At 39.0% G+C, this 14,973-nt stretch overlaps 1 protein-coding gene across 3 annotated transcripts in view; it reads right to left on the bottom strand.

Annotated features, from left to right (window-relative positions):
* The window catches only part of si:ch211-191a24.3 (tensin-3), a 56,792-nt gene extending 43,808 nt beyond the window's left edge, over positions 1-12,984 (bottom strand). The window contains exons 1-12 of one of the 3 annotated variants that reach the window (XM_044199524.1): positions 12,899-12,984; positions 8,575-8,749; positions 7,956-8,006; positions 7,747-7,869; positions 7,594-7,658; positions 5,851-5,934; positions 5,451-5,563; positions 4,471-4,531; positions 4,310-4,385; positions 3,119-3,248; positions 2,807-2,872; positions 293-397 (exon numbers count right to left, since the gene is read on the bottom strand). In XM_044199524.1, coding sequence (XP_044055459.1) covers positions 293-397; positions 2,807-2,872; positions 3,119-3,248; positions 4,310-4,385; positions 4,471-4,531; positions 5,451-5,563; positions 5,851-5,934; positions 7,594-7,658; positions 7,747-7,869; positions 7,956-8,006; positions 8,575-8,724 — 1,024 coding nt within the window. In that variant the 5' untranslated portion in view covers positions 8,725-8,749; positions 12,899-12,984. Of the gene's footprint in view, positions 1-292; positions 398-2,806; positions 2,873-3,118; positions 3,249-4,309; positions 4,386-4,470; positions 4,532-5,450; positions 5,564-5,850; positions 5,935-6,024; positions 7,235-7,593; positions 7,659-7,746; positions 7,870-7,955; positions 8,007-8,574; positions 8,750-12,898 lie in introns of those variants that run through there. The other 2 variants (XM_044199525.1, XM_044199526.1) reach the window with 2 other exon arrangements.
* Positions 12,985-14,973: the final 1,989 nt, after the last annotated feature.

Here is a 14,973-nt window from a genome sequence, read left to right as displayed (position 1 = left end):
CAGGACTCAGCAGCCCTGGAGTGGAATTGTAGTTTTTCTAAGAAAGCCATGGACACAGACAAGTCACCATTACAGTATGTTAACGCAGAGCAGACAAGTTTATTTATCTGCCATAATGTGCCGCGTCTTCAAATACATTGTTTCCTGTTAAATCCTGTCTACCAATTAAGTCAGAGACACCACAGGAATTCAAAACAACAAGAAAGGAAAGTGAAAGAAAGAGAAACAGAAAAAGAAGTAATTTTTTTAAAAAGAGGGAAATCCTGATTTAAAACATTCAAATGCACCTTACCTGTTTCAAGAGAAGACGTGTCTTGATATGAATCTCGTCTAACCAGAGGGTCCAAGGTGTCATAGTCCACCGTCACACAGCGTCCGTTGTGCCACAGCTCTCTGCCTGCACATGGAAATGACAAACAGACCAGCAGACAAAGAGGCAGCACTGGTCAGGAGTCAGTTAAACAACACCAAGACACACACACACACACACACACACACAGCCATCTATGTATGAAAGCACAATAACACCAGCTGATTCCAGATCTCATTTAAAATTTGATTTAAGAACTAATGAGAGTTTTCATTTTGGTGTTGCTTCCATTTGTAGTTGACAGTGTCTGCGTGTGTCTGAATGTGTGTGTCTGTGTGCCCTGGTTTTCCCCCCCTTGTGTGTGTACAGTATCTGCAATCTGAATTCCTGTCAGATGTGTGTGTGTGATAACCCCTCATATTACTTCCTGTTGAGAGGCGAGGAGTGTGATTGTGCATGCTGAGGGCCAGTTTGGCTGTTACGCCCTCCTCCTGATGTCCAACACTGCCCCCACCTGGGTGACTGTTTGTTGAACTTGATGAATATGTTTTTCATTTATGAGTAGTGTGTGTGTGTGTGTGTGTGTTTCATGTTCTTATATCCCAGTGGAGACTTTAACCTGAATGCACACTAACCCCTGAGGACTTGTGTCCCCACGGGTAGAGACTGCTATTTGTGGGTTAAAACTTGGTTTTAGGGTACAGGTTACAATTAGGTTAGGTTAGGGTTAGGGGCTAGGGAAAGCATTATGTCAATGACTGTCCCCCACGGGGATGGTGAAACAAACGCGCGCGTGTGTGTGCAGGTGTAATGCTTCAAACTGAGTCATTTCTGTCTCTTCTGCTTGAATTAGGAGACACAATGAAGCTCAGTGCAGTCATTGTTCATCAGCAGCATTTGTAGCCCAAATAATGTGTCTGTGTGCATGAGTATTGGTTGTGCATGTGTGAGTACGTGTAGTTCTGGGACTCCAGGTGTTTGTATGTATCAGCTAGAGTGGTTCTCAAAGTGGGGGTCAGAACCCCCACATGGTGTCACGAGATACATTTTAGGGGCTGCAAGGTGATTAACAGAAGAGAAAAGCAAACATTTTAATGTTTTCTTGAATTTCATCTATTCTTTTTTCTTTGACATTACAGGATAATTTTACTTCTTCAGGACTCTTAAAGTTATTTAAAAAAACATGGAAACATATAATTCTTCTGTTGAACTGGTGACGAGGAGCCGCAAGTAGACATTTCTTTGTTTTAAGAGGCCACAAGGCAAAAAAGTTGGAAACCACAGAATTAGAGAGGATTTATTTAAGGTAAATGTACATTTTGGTACTGCAGGCTTTAAAGGTTCAGTTCACTTAAATTATAAAAAGACATTGTTTTACTTATCCCTAATGGTGTCTGAAAATGCAAATAGTTTTGATTCTATATGCTGAAATACTGAGCCATCAATGTCTCTGGATAATCTACAGACTTCACTGTGAATTGTTCAGTGGAACTAATTTCCAACAAAGATAAGTTATCGCAAAAATGTAAAGTCCCTATATGTAGAAATGTAATTATAGCACCTTTCATACATTTCTGATGATATTTGTTTTTGTTAGTAGAATATGAAATAATCCTGATGAAACTGGGTGCAATCCTTGTGTTTCGTCGTCTCAGTATCCCTGGGTTAGATCCATGTGAGGTGGGAGGGGTTGATTGTCCCACCAGATGGTACCAAAAAAATATTCAAACTCTACACATGGTAGTTTTAATATTGACAATTGCCAACCATACATCTGTGTAAGTTATTCACAAATATGTTGTATATTAAACCTTGGAAAGTGTTGTTAGCCATGCTAGCTGCATGGCTCAAGGGATGGTGATGTCGGTCCACTGTTTTTTGATCCAGACTGAAATATCTCAACAACTATTGGATGGATTGCCATGAAATTTTGTACAGACATTCATTGTCCCAGAGGATGAATCAAAGTGACTTTAGTGATCCCCTGACTTTTCCATGAGGTCAAAATCCAATACTTTGGTTTATGACTAAATGTTAATAACATTCCCATCAGCCTCAGCTGTGCATTGTGTACTGTGCTGATTAGCAAATATCAGCATGCTAACACGCTAAACTAAGATGGTATAGATAGTAAACATTATACCTGCTAAAGATCAGCCTGTTAGCATGGTTAGTGGAAACATGTTAGCATGCTTACATTAGCATTTAGCTCAAAACAATGCTGTGCCTAAGTATAGATTCACAGACCATTTAATCTTCTTTCCCTTGAATAACATAAGTATGAAACCTTGAACCAATGTACGTTGGATTCTGGATCAAAGCTTCTGAAAAACCTCTGAAACACATTTTCACCTGCATATTTATTCTCTGTTTTGTTATCCAGTTCACTGTAGTAATGTTTGCTCTATGTTTATGTAACTATAAGCTTCATTTTTAAATCAATGAAAAGAAAAAATGATTGTGAAACAAAAAAATCCTTTGTGAAAGAAAGTGTACCTGTAATCTTTTCAGGGCTGTCAGAGAGCAACAGCTCCACTTTTCCATCGTCTGGGAACCGAGGATCTGGAATATTAACAAAAACAAATCAGACAGCTGGACAGTTAACTTGGTACACTGGACATATGTCCATGTGTACTTCACACCTGCACAGTGCAGTTGATAAGAGGTCCAAGGTTAGTACAGGAATAGGTTATTAGAGGGGGGGGGGGGGGCTGAAGGATTTATCAGTTACAGATTGAGATTGATATTGCAGCAGAGCAGAGCATGATAGTGGCTGAGTTGGCGGTGATGGCGGCAGGTTATAAATACCTTCACTGGCACAGTCGAGGTCCACCTTGGAGAAAGTGAGGCTGTGTCCGTTTATGAGGCCCGTATGAAACTGGAGACGGAAGACAACCTGACGGCTGGCTGACCGGCTGTTTTTGTCATAACAAACCACCTAAAATCAGAGAGAAAATAATCCATGAAAGTCACTGAAATGAATGCCTTTCTGTTGCATAGTCACTATACTAAACCAAAACAAGAGCTAAGTAAAATAACCAGTCAGGGAAAAAAATTGTGTTCAATTGGTACACTTCTGATTATTGAATTCCAGTTCATTTCTATTGTAACCTAGAGAGTCTTTTAATCAGTGCACATCTGGTCAGCTGAACATAAAAAAAAAGTGAAATTTGTCTATAAGCTTTTAATTCAACATATATGGAGTTTGCCCTATGTTTATGTAACAACATAACTTGTTTCAGATTCACGTAGGAACTATTTTCTTTCTACCGATAGTTCCTACATGAAACTGCTCACAATAAGGTCTGTGGATTATCTTGCGTAACTGGGTCATGATTTCTCAAAAGAGAAATCATGACACTCTTGTGGTGTTCCAAGTGAACACCACAAGAGTGTCATATAGTTCCATTATATTAAAAAAAATGCAGACATCTCTACGGCCGATATCGCCAAAACTACAGCTCACACCAAAACAATCTAGATGGATAAATAGCACTACAGGTGAGAGGAAAAATATATATTTTTGATTTTGGGGTGAACTGTCCCTATAATTTGAGTATTTTCTTTCAAGGAATTAGTACCAAATTATATTGGGGGGTTTTTCCAGGAAACCTCTTGGAAAAATATTGGGAAATTATTTGGAAATTACAGATCTGTAAAATTATATGTTACCAAAAAAAATAATAAATACACAGAAAACAGAAAAGAACAAAGGGGAAGAAACAGGGGGCTTTGGGGGCGGAGGCTGAACTTGAGTGAACTTCAAGACGATAACTGTATTTCAAAGAAATGTATTCAGTTTTCCAAATAAATAAATTAGTAAAACAATCTATACATTCACAAAAAGGCAAGTAAAATAGGGTTGCTGCAAGGTTAGCTTCTAATGGCTTCCCCCTATAGGGTGCCAGTAATAAATAATTCACATTTTGTGACATACACTGCTGTAGTAATCCGTACCTACCTAAATGATAGCTCATAATAATGTACATTACCACTCACCATGATGTCCCCCTTGAGCAGCTGAGCTGGCTGGAGCACGAAGTAGAGCTGGTGTGTCTGGGCTGCATTAACGTGGCTGCGATGGGCATAAACACACATTAACGGCTGTATTCTATTTGAAACATCCCGCCATGTTTAGAGTTTATTATGCGATTTCTTACTAAACTGCTGATGTACAAACAGCTTGTAGACTCTGGTAGACTCTCAGGAAGAGACAACATGCTAGGAAGAGGAAGAGTTTCGTTACAAAAAATAGCATTCATTCGAGAAAGAAATGTTCGGAATTGTTCAAGAAGCATGTCAGTATAGCAGAGCTGTTCATTTAAGGCTCATAAACTGTGCCATTTGTGTGCGAAGTGTTTAAATCTTTGATCAATCCAAAATGTTTGTCCTCGATCACACTGTGAGAGTTATCCACCAATAGCCGATTTAAAGGTCCGATGACCAAAGACAGCCTGCTTTGATACTGGAATTAAGAAAATGGAAAATAGAGCCAGTGCTATGGCCAAAGGCTGTTTTTTTTTTTTTTGGTGCATTTCAAAACATTAGATCATAGATGGATGATGCCAGTTGATAACATGTCTCTTGTTGTGTTTTTTTTCCTGTTTACATCCTACTGTAGCGCTATGATTCACCATTTATCTCACAGTCTCAAAATTGATATTGTGTAGTCTGACACAGATTGTGACCAACATTATATTAAACTCATCTCACACAGTGTGTCATGCAAAGACCCTGCAAGATCACTGTTGTAACAGTGTATAGGGGCCTTTAAGTCATGAAAATGAGGACTTGAGACGTTTCTCTCAAAAGAATTTACTTGACTTGAGACTTGAAGGCAACACCCTTCAGATCTCAGTATCAGTATTGATCTGGTAAACACCTAGAACAATATTTATACATGACTTGGCCACATTTCAACTGACTCCAAAAGTAGTTAGGAATACCTTGTGAAATATATTTGATCTTTTTGGACTTTAGAACACACTTTTAAATTATAAGCATCTTCTTTCTTTCTTCTTCCTTACTAAGATGAAAAGAAGAATACAGTAGTCGCCCCGTAGAGGGATTCTACAATGGCCAGCTACTGGTATTTATCTACTTAGCTTCCTCTAATTCAGATCAGACATCTGCTCCTTACCTCCATCTGGTCTTATTTTGGGAAGATTGTGAAGAACAACACAGAGGAGGAAAGAGGGAGAGGGACACATCCTCAGTCCTCCCTTTAACATGCTCCCCAGCATCCACACATACCTGGAGAGCACAGAGAAATGTATTCATGCTGTCTGCCGCATACAAGTATCTCAAATAACAACTAGATAAAAGTGTGGTTGTGATTTTCATTGAGTTTCATAACCTTATTGTAGCTTGATTATGGTAATTATTTCACAAGAGGATAAATCAGGTGATTAGTGACCTTGCAGTCTGAGGTCAACAGCCAGAGCAGATCCCTCGGTCTACATCAAAGATCAGAAGCTAAGAACTGAACCAGAGTTGACCTTTGAGCTGCAGTGATCCTGCTCAATCCAGCCTGTTCCTACCGTTTCTGCGAGGGGCTCATCAGAGCAGACAGTTTGTCATTGTAGAACCTCCTCATGGCAAAGTGGTCGAGAGAAAGGTCTGCACTGAGAGAGAGGCATATATTCAGAAGCTGATGCATGTAACACTACTCTGCAGTTAATGCAAATTACAAAATACAGCATTTTCCGATCTACCTGAAGTAGTATCTAGCCATCTCTGAGATTTCTGCCTCCACCCCAGTACGATCCACCTTCTAAACGTCACTGACCCACCGGTGGACCAGTCAGCAAAAACTCATACTGCACAGCCAAACTTTGTTAAAACCCACAGAGCTTTAATACACTGAAGATCATGTGATATGATCGATAGCTCTAGAACAGCAGACCTTGTGGTGAGATTGTTTTTCTCAACCGATGTTTGCTGTACCGTGTACCTCAGCTTTTAAGCCAACATGGAAGAGAACTCCTTAAAGTGCTCAGAAGAAACATGGAAATTTGAACATCTGCAATTGCATGACAACTTGGGAAACTACATCTGGTGATGAAGATGGAAAGTGACGTGACTGAAAGCTCCTGAACAGCTACTTATTGACAAACCTTTACCTTACCTCACTCTCACAAGCACACACATCATTCTCAGAGGGACAATGGTCACAATCAGATATTTCTCAACAGTGAGTCAGCTGTTCAGCCGTGAATAGCATGCACACCAACAGTGTAGAAATCAATCTGAAGTTCTTCTTTCCTGCATTTTCAGTGGACATTGATTTGCCTGGAACTGACCTTACTGTTGATCCCATTATTAGACATGGGTAAATGAGGATGTGCTTTTAACAGCTCACATTTAAACCATGAAATCAAGGATATGTAGCCACAGAAACCGCAAAATGGGATGTTTGCTATAAAAATTCCTTCGTCTGAAATGATCAATGTTTTGTTTCTTCTAGGCCCAGACTCTGGCATACAGGTACATTAAGAGTAAATAATTCACTGGTGCCAACAGCAACAGGATCCCTGCCCAAAAATCAAATAAAAGTCTAGTTCAAATATTCTTCAGTTGTCCTGCCCTTTGCCTGGTGGAGATATAAAGTAGATTAGCCTCTATTCACTCTGTCTATTGTTCTGTCAGTGCTCTTTGATCTGCAAACACGTCCAACAGTAAATGTCAATACCATGTCATTACTTTACAGTCACAGTTCCCTTTGCCGCTAGCAGCATGGCTCTATGGGGTGACAATGTTGAATGTTGTAACTATCTACCGGATGAATTGCTATTAAATTTGTTTCAGACATTTATGGTTCCTGCAGGATGACTGACTTTTCATCAAGTATTATTATCAGATCTTAGTTTGTCCAATAGGTTTATGACCAAATATCTGCAAAACTAATGCCATTGTTTAGATCTAATTAGCAAATGTTAGCATGCTAATACACTAAACTATGATGGTGAACATGGTAAACAGTATACATGCTAAACATCAGCATGTTAGCATTGTCATTGTGAACAAGTTAGCATGTTGACACTAGCATTTAGCTGAAAGTACTGCTGTTCCTAAGTACAGCCTCACTGAGCCATTAGCATGGCTGTAGACTCTTTGTCTCGTTTGACTATGGATTGTTGTTTATTATCATCATAGTCACCACATTTCCTTTAGTTTGCAAATCACAATAAAGTTGAAGTTAAGTTGACCTCTAAATGTTTCTTTACCATCCTTTACCCCTACACCATTTGAGTAAATTCACATCATCATGGCATCAGTGTTACCTGGATGACATGTTGCTGAAGTGGATGTAAGAAGCCAGCAGAACTCCGAGCCGGCCTTTACCTCCCTGTGGAGGAAAACCACAGAATCCGGATAAATAAATGTTTAAAGAACATGTCAGTGTCAGTGTGTGCAGAGGAATCAGTGACATTTACCCTGCAGTGTAACACCAGGACATGCTTCGGATGTGTTTGCAGCCAGTTCTCCATCGTTGTGCACACACTGAAGATGTGATCCAGGCTGGGAGCCAGGAGATCCACCCAACCTGTGTCCAAAGCCTCATAGACAAACCACACACACTGTAACATACATTACACTGCAATATTTAACCTCTCAAATTGGTACAATGAAGTGTTGTTATTACCTTGTGGTTCATGCGGGTGAGAGTGTCATTCTTCTGTGAGAGGTTGATGAGCTGAAAAAGGAAGGACAAATTGTTTTCATGAAAAGGGAAAGAGTGGTGTAAGGAAAGCATTTTGCCATGGTTTAAGGGATATAGAAAAAGTATCAGCAATAGAAGAGTAACATTTTCAATTTTATTCATTATTCTTAATGAACTAATGGAAATATAGTACTTTTTACTCCACTACATTTTTTGTAAAACTTTAGTTACTTTGCTGATTCAGATTATTAACAGAAAATATAATCAACAAATACATTCTGATGTATTATTATAGATAAAATTACCCAGCTATATATAAAGTAGTCAACATGAGTCCCACCTTTACCAGCTGCAATATTAAAGTGATACGTACATTAACGCATTAATAATTTCATTATTCTGAAATGGGCCATTCTGCATAATAAGTACTTTTATGTTGGTACTTTAAGTATATTTCAATGCTAATACGTTTGTACTTTCACTCAAGTAAGATTTTGAATGCATGACTTTTACTTGTTTACTTGTTTTTACATTGCGGCATTGCTACTTTTACTTAAGATCTGAGTACTTCTTCCACCACTGTCTGTTCCACCTGTCTCACCATGTAGTTGTGTCCATGTTTGGACTGCAGCATGAGAATAATCTCCTGCAGGTTTTTCAGGTAAATCTCATCTGGACATTCAGAAGGGCAGAATATGGTGATGATGCGTTCAGTGATGTAGGTCAGATCAATTCTCTGCGGTTCCTCCATGACTGATTTTGATCACATGGGCGCCCTACAGGAAGTGAAATGCAGGGTGTCAGAATGAAAGGCATGGAAAATTTAGGGAAGTGAGAATTTTCACTGCAGGTCAGCAGATGTTTGCAGAGCATTTATCTGAACTTGTGCCGTATCAGCTGGAACTCCAAGTGAAGTAAATCTTTTTGGCCCACACAGATATGTGAGTTTAAATCCGGTCAGCCTTATTAATCCTCAAATCCTTTCACAGGATGTGATGCTAAAACAAAGTGGGGTCAAGGCCAAAGAAATGAGGAACTGTACCAAAAGCTTAGTCACTGGAACGCCTCACTGAGCTTGTGACTGGAGGAGAGGTGATGATGAGTCACAGATAAAATTATGCTGCCCAAACACCAGATCGTAACCTCACTACTCATCAGCAATAAACTGAAACACAGACTCTGACAAGGACAGAAAATCATGACTTTAGGATTGTAAGGTTCTATCTGCCTTTAATGGTCATATAATTTGACAAAAGCAAAGGTTCTATCTCCAAAGTCATTCTCTAAGTCGGTACTATAAAGTTCCCACTAAGAAGCCAAGTAAACCAATCAAATCCTACCTTATATTGCTAATTTTCTGAAAGGTATTGTTAATGACACTGATACAAATAAGTTTAGAGTCATTTTTTAATCTTGTTTGAAGTTGGTGAAAAGCTGATTTTTACCGTTAGTTACCATGTTAGCGGCTAGAATTAATGCTATTATTAGTTACTCAAAGTTACTGTGACTGCGTTAGAGGTGACAGCAATTAAGGCCAAAATCTTAAAGGAATATTTTGACATTTTGGGAAATACCCTTTTTCTCTTTTGGCAGAAAGTTAGATGAGAAGATTGATTTCGCTCTCGTGTCTGTACGCTAAATATGAATCTACAGCCAGCAACCGGTTAGCTTCAAGTTTTACAGGGTGGTTTCTTGGCACAAAATAGTCCTTACCATAAACCCCGTAAAACCCCAACTGTTCATTTTTACACTATGGTTTCTGTGGGGATTGAACAAAACCAATGTAAGGTGTTCATTGTGAGCTTTAGAGGTGCTGGTAGGCAGATTTAGCTGACGTTAGAAGAGAAGCAGTTCTTGAATTTTTGCATTGTTTTAAATTGAAATGCAAGTAAAACTTTGTAAATTGTATTGTTCTGTCAGTAAAACATGTAGCTGCATTGTTGTCTGTCCCCAAATATTTTATAACCCCAATAATTTAGTTTTTTATATATTAAAACAAAATTAGAGCAAACTGAGTTCTCAGTATTCTGCAGTCTATCCGTTCTTGAAAACCCCATATATAAATGTGATGGGATTTTGGAACTACATTTAGAGTACCTTTAGGGTACTGTTTGTTGACCTAATAATTCCAAGTCCTAAACATTCTTCTATAAACCACGAGTGGATACTCGTGTGGGATCTGGGCTCTGTGTTAGCATATGAACCAGGGCAGTTACATGCATGTTAGTGCATGTCTATGGCAGTGAGATCCCCAGACAGCGGCGCACAGGAGTGCACAAAGAGCAGCGGTTAACCTCGCCTTCACCCTGACCATGTCACCACAGCAGAGTAAACAGTGATAAAACCATTTTCATCAGACCAACGCACAGGAATAACCTACGGGGAACCACTGCAGCATGAATGAAAACACACCGTACTTCAGGTTTAATCCTGTTAATTCCACTTCTGTCGCACTCCAGTCACTATTTAATAGGATTCTCAGACATCCAGGTTATGGGATATCTACAAGAACTGAGTCAAAGAACTTTGAAGAACTTGAAGAAATTTGTTGGCAAGACAATAAAACTTAACTTGACATTATCACAACAGGATCATGAGGTCTGACCAGACCAAGTCACTGATCCCAGTTCCAAAAAAGAGATTATGAATCAGTGTCAAAAATCAAACAAAACTGAGCTTAAAGGTTCAAAGTTTCATTCAAACCAATCAAAATGTTCTATTCTTTTCTATTTTGTTGCAGTATAGTGTAGTCAAGTCATCTCTTTGTTAAATATAAACATTACTAAAAATTAATATTTATGGTAACTATCATTTGATTAAAATAGTATTAGTAATAAAGACAGTGATCTTTCAGTGGATATTGGGAGTCCTATATTCATTTGGGATGTGTTTTAAACTTGTTTGGATGTGTGTGTGCGTGTGTGTTTTCACAGTGTATAGGAGTGTATCTTTTTTTACTGTATCCACAAATTAAGTTTTTAATGGAAAATTTAAGTTAATTGAACTGAATTTAAATTGCATTGTTTTTCTTTCAATTAACCGATCATGAATGAATATTCTCAGAATAAGACGCACAGCAGAATTGTACTTTTTGGAGTACAAATGCTTGTCAGTGGGGCAGTACCTTGTACAAGTACATCATGGTACCTTGTTTTGCAAGTCTATTTTATCCTTTTAAAGTTACAAATACAGTATGTGCTGTACCCTAAGTTACCAAAATGTACAATGGTTTAATCATTCAAAATCATCGTGCTACTTCTTTTTTTTTTTCGTTTTCTCCTTTTTCTTCCAGTTTTGGGAGAAAATCAATTGGACTCACTAGTGCTACGACAAAGACCTGATCCCTCACTAGCTTCCCACCTGAGTGTGGACTGAACCCGGGAATCTGCAGTTCCCCTGTGCCACACAGGCACCTCAATCAACATGCTGCTGACTTTACTAACTGTACAGTACTTTTAGTTGAGGCTGAATCGGTACAAACTTGTGCCAAGAACTACAAGTAACTACCACCTACAGTATATGGTGGTTCAAATGCTACACATCTGGGGCCCAGGCCTGTTTGGGTACATGTGTGAAAAATGTACTTTGCAACAAACATGCACTCCTCCTGTGCTGTAGTGTGTCTGGTGTTTCCTTAATGGAACAGTTGACAGGGTTGGGCAAACAATCTTAATGAGTGACTGCTCTCCAATTATGTATTTCTAGTGTGTTTCAACATTTTTAGGCTGCTGCAATCTAAATTTGTCAGTGCTCCGCCTGAGGAACCAAAACAAACGGAAGTGTTTGACTTAACCACACATACACACACATGCATATACTCGCACGTTGCTATAGGGAGAGCTGCTTAGCAAAGTCCTTGAGCTTAAACTAGCCACATCTAATTATAGTCTCTATTTCCCATTTTAAAGGAAGGCATTCCAAAATGGATTAGCCATCTTTGTTTCTTTCTTTTCAAGTTGGCAGTGAAAAACATCCTTTGCCTTCTTAAATGCAGCAGGAATAGAGCCATCAGTTGGTCGGTAATTCAACTGACAGATTATTTGAAATTGAAAGTGTTTGTGCAAAATACCAGAACTGAAATTGACAGCAGCACCTCACTGTGACCGGCTATTGTTTTGCTTGTCATCCTCCAGTGTCCTACGCCCCATCTTCTCCATTCAGATCCTCTTCTCCTCTGTTTTCCTGAAAGCTTTTTATTAGAGCAGTAAACTAATCTCCCTTCAGTCCACCTGATCCCCACAGAGACTCCTTATTGAGTTCTACAATCTTATTTTTTCGTAAATACATTGAATTAAATCCGGCAGCAGGGTGAGGTAATTTTATTTTATTCTACTTTTTTCAAAGATATCTCAATCAGTTAGTACTCCATGCCATTAGTATCAAATTCATGTCACTTGATTTAAGGCAATTTTTGTAGGAAGTTCCTCTGCATTGGTAATTAGTGTAATTATCACACCCCCACTGGCAGGGTTTTTCACTTGTCCTGAGAAAAGTAGGCTTTTAAGACTTAGACAAGATTAAATGATCTCTTAAAGTGGACTGAATCCCAGTGGAAACGCGCCTCCTGGGGTTCAGTGTCTTAATGTGTCAGTTGGCTAATCCCCCCCCCCCACACACACACACACACACACACACACACAGTGCATCTGCAGGGATCACTGTTTATCCCCCCGGGATTTACCATCCATCACATGTTCCTTTGTTTACTGAAAGCGGTGGTCAACACTAAAATGTGGACCAGCATCAAGGAAAGAGAGACATTGTGTCCAGTTTGTCCTACATGAATAAACATTGAACTGGCCATTCTGAAAAAGTGAGAAGCCTCATGGGAGCAGATTAACATTACTGTAGTTCAATCTTTACTGTAAATCAATTCTACAGAAAGAGAGAAATGAAACATTTTAGACAACAGGAAGTGGTCTTACCTAAGAAGTCAAAATCACAGCAATATGAAGCCTGATGAGTGAAAGTCTGTGTGTGTGACTGATATATAAAACGAGGTGGAGACTTGATAGGGGGAGGGAGGAAGAGAAAGAGAGCAAGAGACTTTGCCCTCTGTTGGACTGTAATGTGACAGCAGTCCACCCTGGTGCGCATGTGAAAGTGACAAAGACTAAGAAAGTTATAACACACTGATACCTGTCTTTAAAGCACACATTAGCACACACAGTAGCTGATTAAACTGATCTCTAATCTATCTGTGCTCCAGGGAAACCTACAAACACAAAGATTTTATCAACATTTTACTGTCAAGGACACACAAATTCATGCGTTTTATATCACAGACCCTCATCTGATAAGGAAGAGTGACAACATTGAATCATATGAATGATTTATTTTATTACTGTGCTAACTAGCAGTGGTGGAATGGAGGCTAACTAAACACATTTCTTTATACTTCTACCTCACTGCATGGGAAATGTTGTACTTTTTATGGATTAAGGTTTTATGTGCAAAAGGAATGGTCAATTTATAATAATATGAGGCTTTGTTATAGATTAAAGTACAAAATAAAGTAGTTTAAATTAGACTCACCATGTCACACTATAACATTAAAGTGCTGCTCACACTGTAATACATTAGCAATGATAAATTATTAGTATATAATGATGTAACACTGACAAGGGCCATCTCCATAATGAATACTTTTACTTTATGAACATTTCTCTTTTACTTAAGTAACATATTGAATGCAGGGCTTTTTGCTTACCTGTAATGGAGTATTTTTATATTGTCTTTTGCTACTTTAAGCAAAGGATCTGAATACTTCTTCCACCACTGACTTGTAGAGAGTAACATAATAAGTGGTTCCTAAATCTCACTTCAGGAATTACTGGTGATACGGCCTTTATCCCACTAGATGGCGCCAGAAGACGCGTTACAGCTATTCCGTGCTTACTGCTTACATACTGATAAGAAATGCAAAACTATACAGTGAATTGTCGGGATAGTTTCACTGTATACTTTTACAGGATCAAATATAATCAAATCATCAAATGTTTTCTTAGTGTACACGCATACTCCGGCTGAGCTAGATAACCAAGTGAGGTAACTGCAGTTTATGTTGCCTTCACTGGTCATTTAAACTCGTACTTCGTGGCTTCTGTAGTTGAAATACTTCTCTCGCATTCATGTGGTTTGTGGGGGAAAGATCGTAAAGGTGTTTGTGCTGACCTACAAGGATCGTGGCGCATCTTCTGTTTCTTATATTTAGGCTGTTGGAATATCAACACACGATACACCAACTCATATTAGGGCTGCAACTAACAGTTATTTTTATCAATGAATCTGCTGATTAATTTCTTGTGCATTGGCAACAACTGTCACAAGCCAACTCGGCTGTAAAACAGCTTACCGGTCAACGGAGTGCAGTGACCGCATGCTGCACACAGCTTTCTCTCTCTCTTCTGCACGTCAGCGAGCACTGGACTTTAATTTACCGAAAGTGTGTTTTGACACATAACGGTGCGCTCTTTGGAGCCACGCAACTTGGCATCATGTAATTTCTTTGATTATGACTGACCGTCAGACATCTGATCACAACATAGTCTGATCCAATTCATATTTATATGTAGGCAATTTGTTGTATTTCAGTTTGGGGGGAAGCTTTTGTGGCAGTCAAGCCCTTCATCAGTCACGAATCGCAGATCTGATGGATAATGCAAACCCATTTATTAGATTTAATAGATAGATAGATAGATAGATAGATAGATAGATAGATAGATAGACTACTTTATTAATCCCAGCGGGAAATTTTACCGTTACAGCGGCTTAGAGCAAAAAGACATGAGCAAAATGAGCAAAAACCATACAATACTCAGCAATAACTCAATTCAACATTTACCGTTGGCTTTCTTGCTCTCTAAATCCAACATTGGTTATTTTACCCGCGTTGAGAAGCCGGATCCCCCGCAATGTACAAATCTTTACAGATTCCGAGCTTTTGGGTGGCACATGAAGGTGTCATAATTCATATCCAATGAGACCCCGCCCTGGCCAC

The sequence above is a fragment of the Siniperca chuatsi genome, linkage group LG6 (genome assembly GCF_020085105.1).
Source record: "Siniperca chuatsi isolate FFG_IHB_CAS linkage group LG6, ASM2008510v1, whole genome shotgun sequence".
Taxonomy (NCBI): Eukaryota; Metazoa; Chordata; class Actinopteri; order Centrarchiformes; family Sinipercidae; genus Siniperca; species Siniperca chuatsi.
The sequence above is the reverse complement of the archived record's forward strand: the minus strand, read 5'-3'. Positions and strand labels throughout refer to the sequence as shown.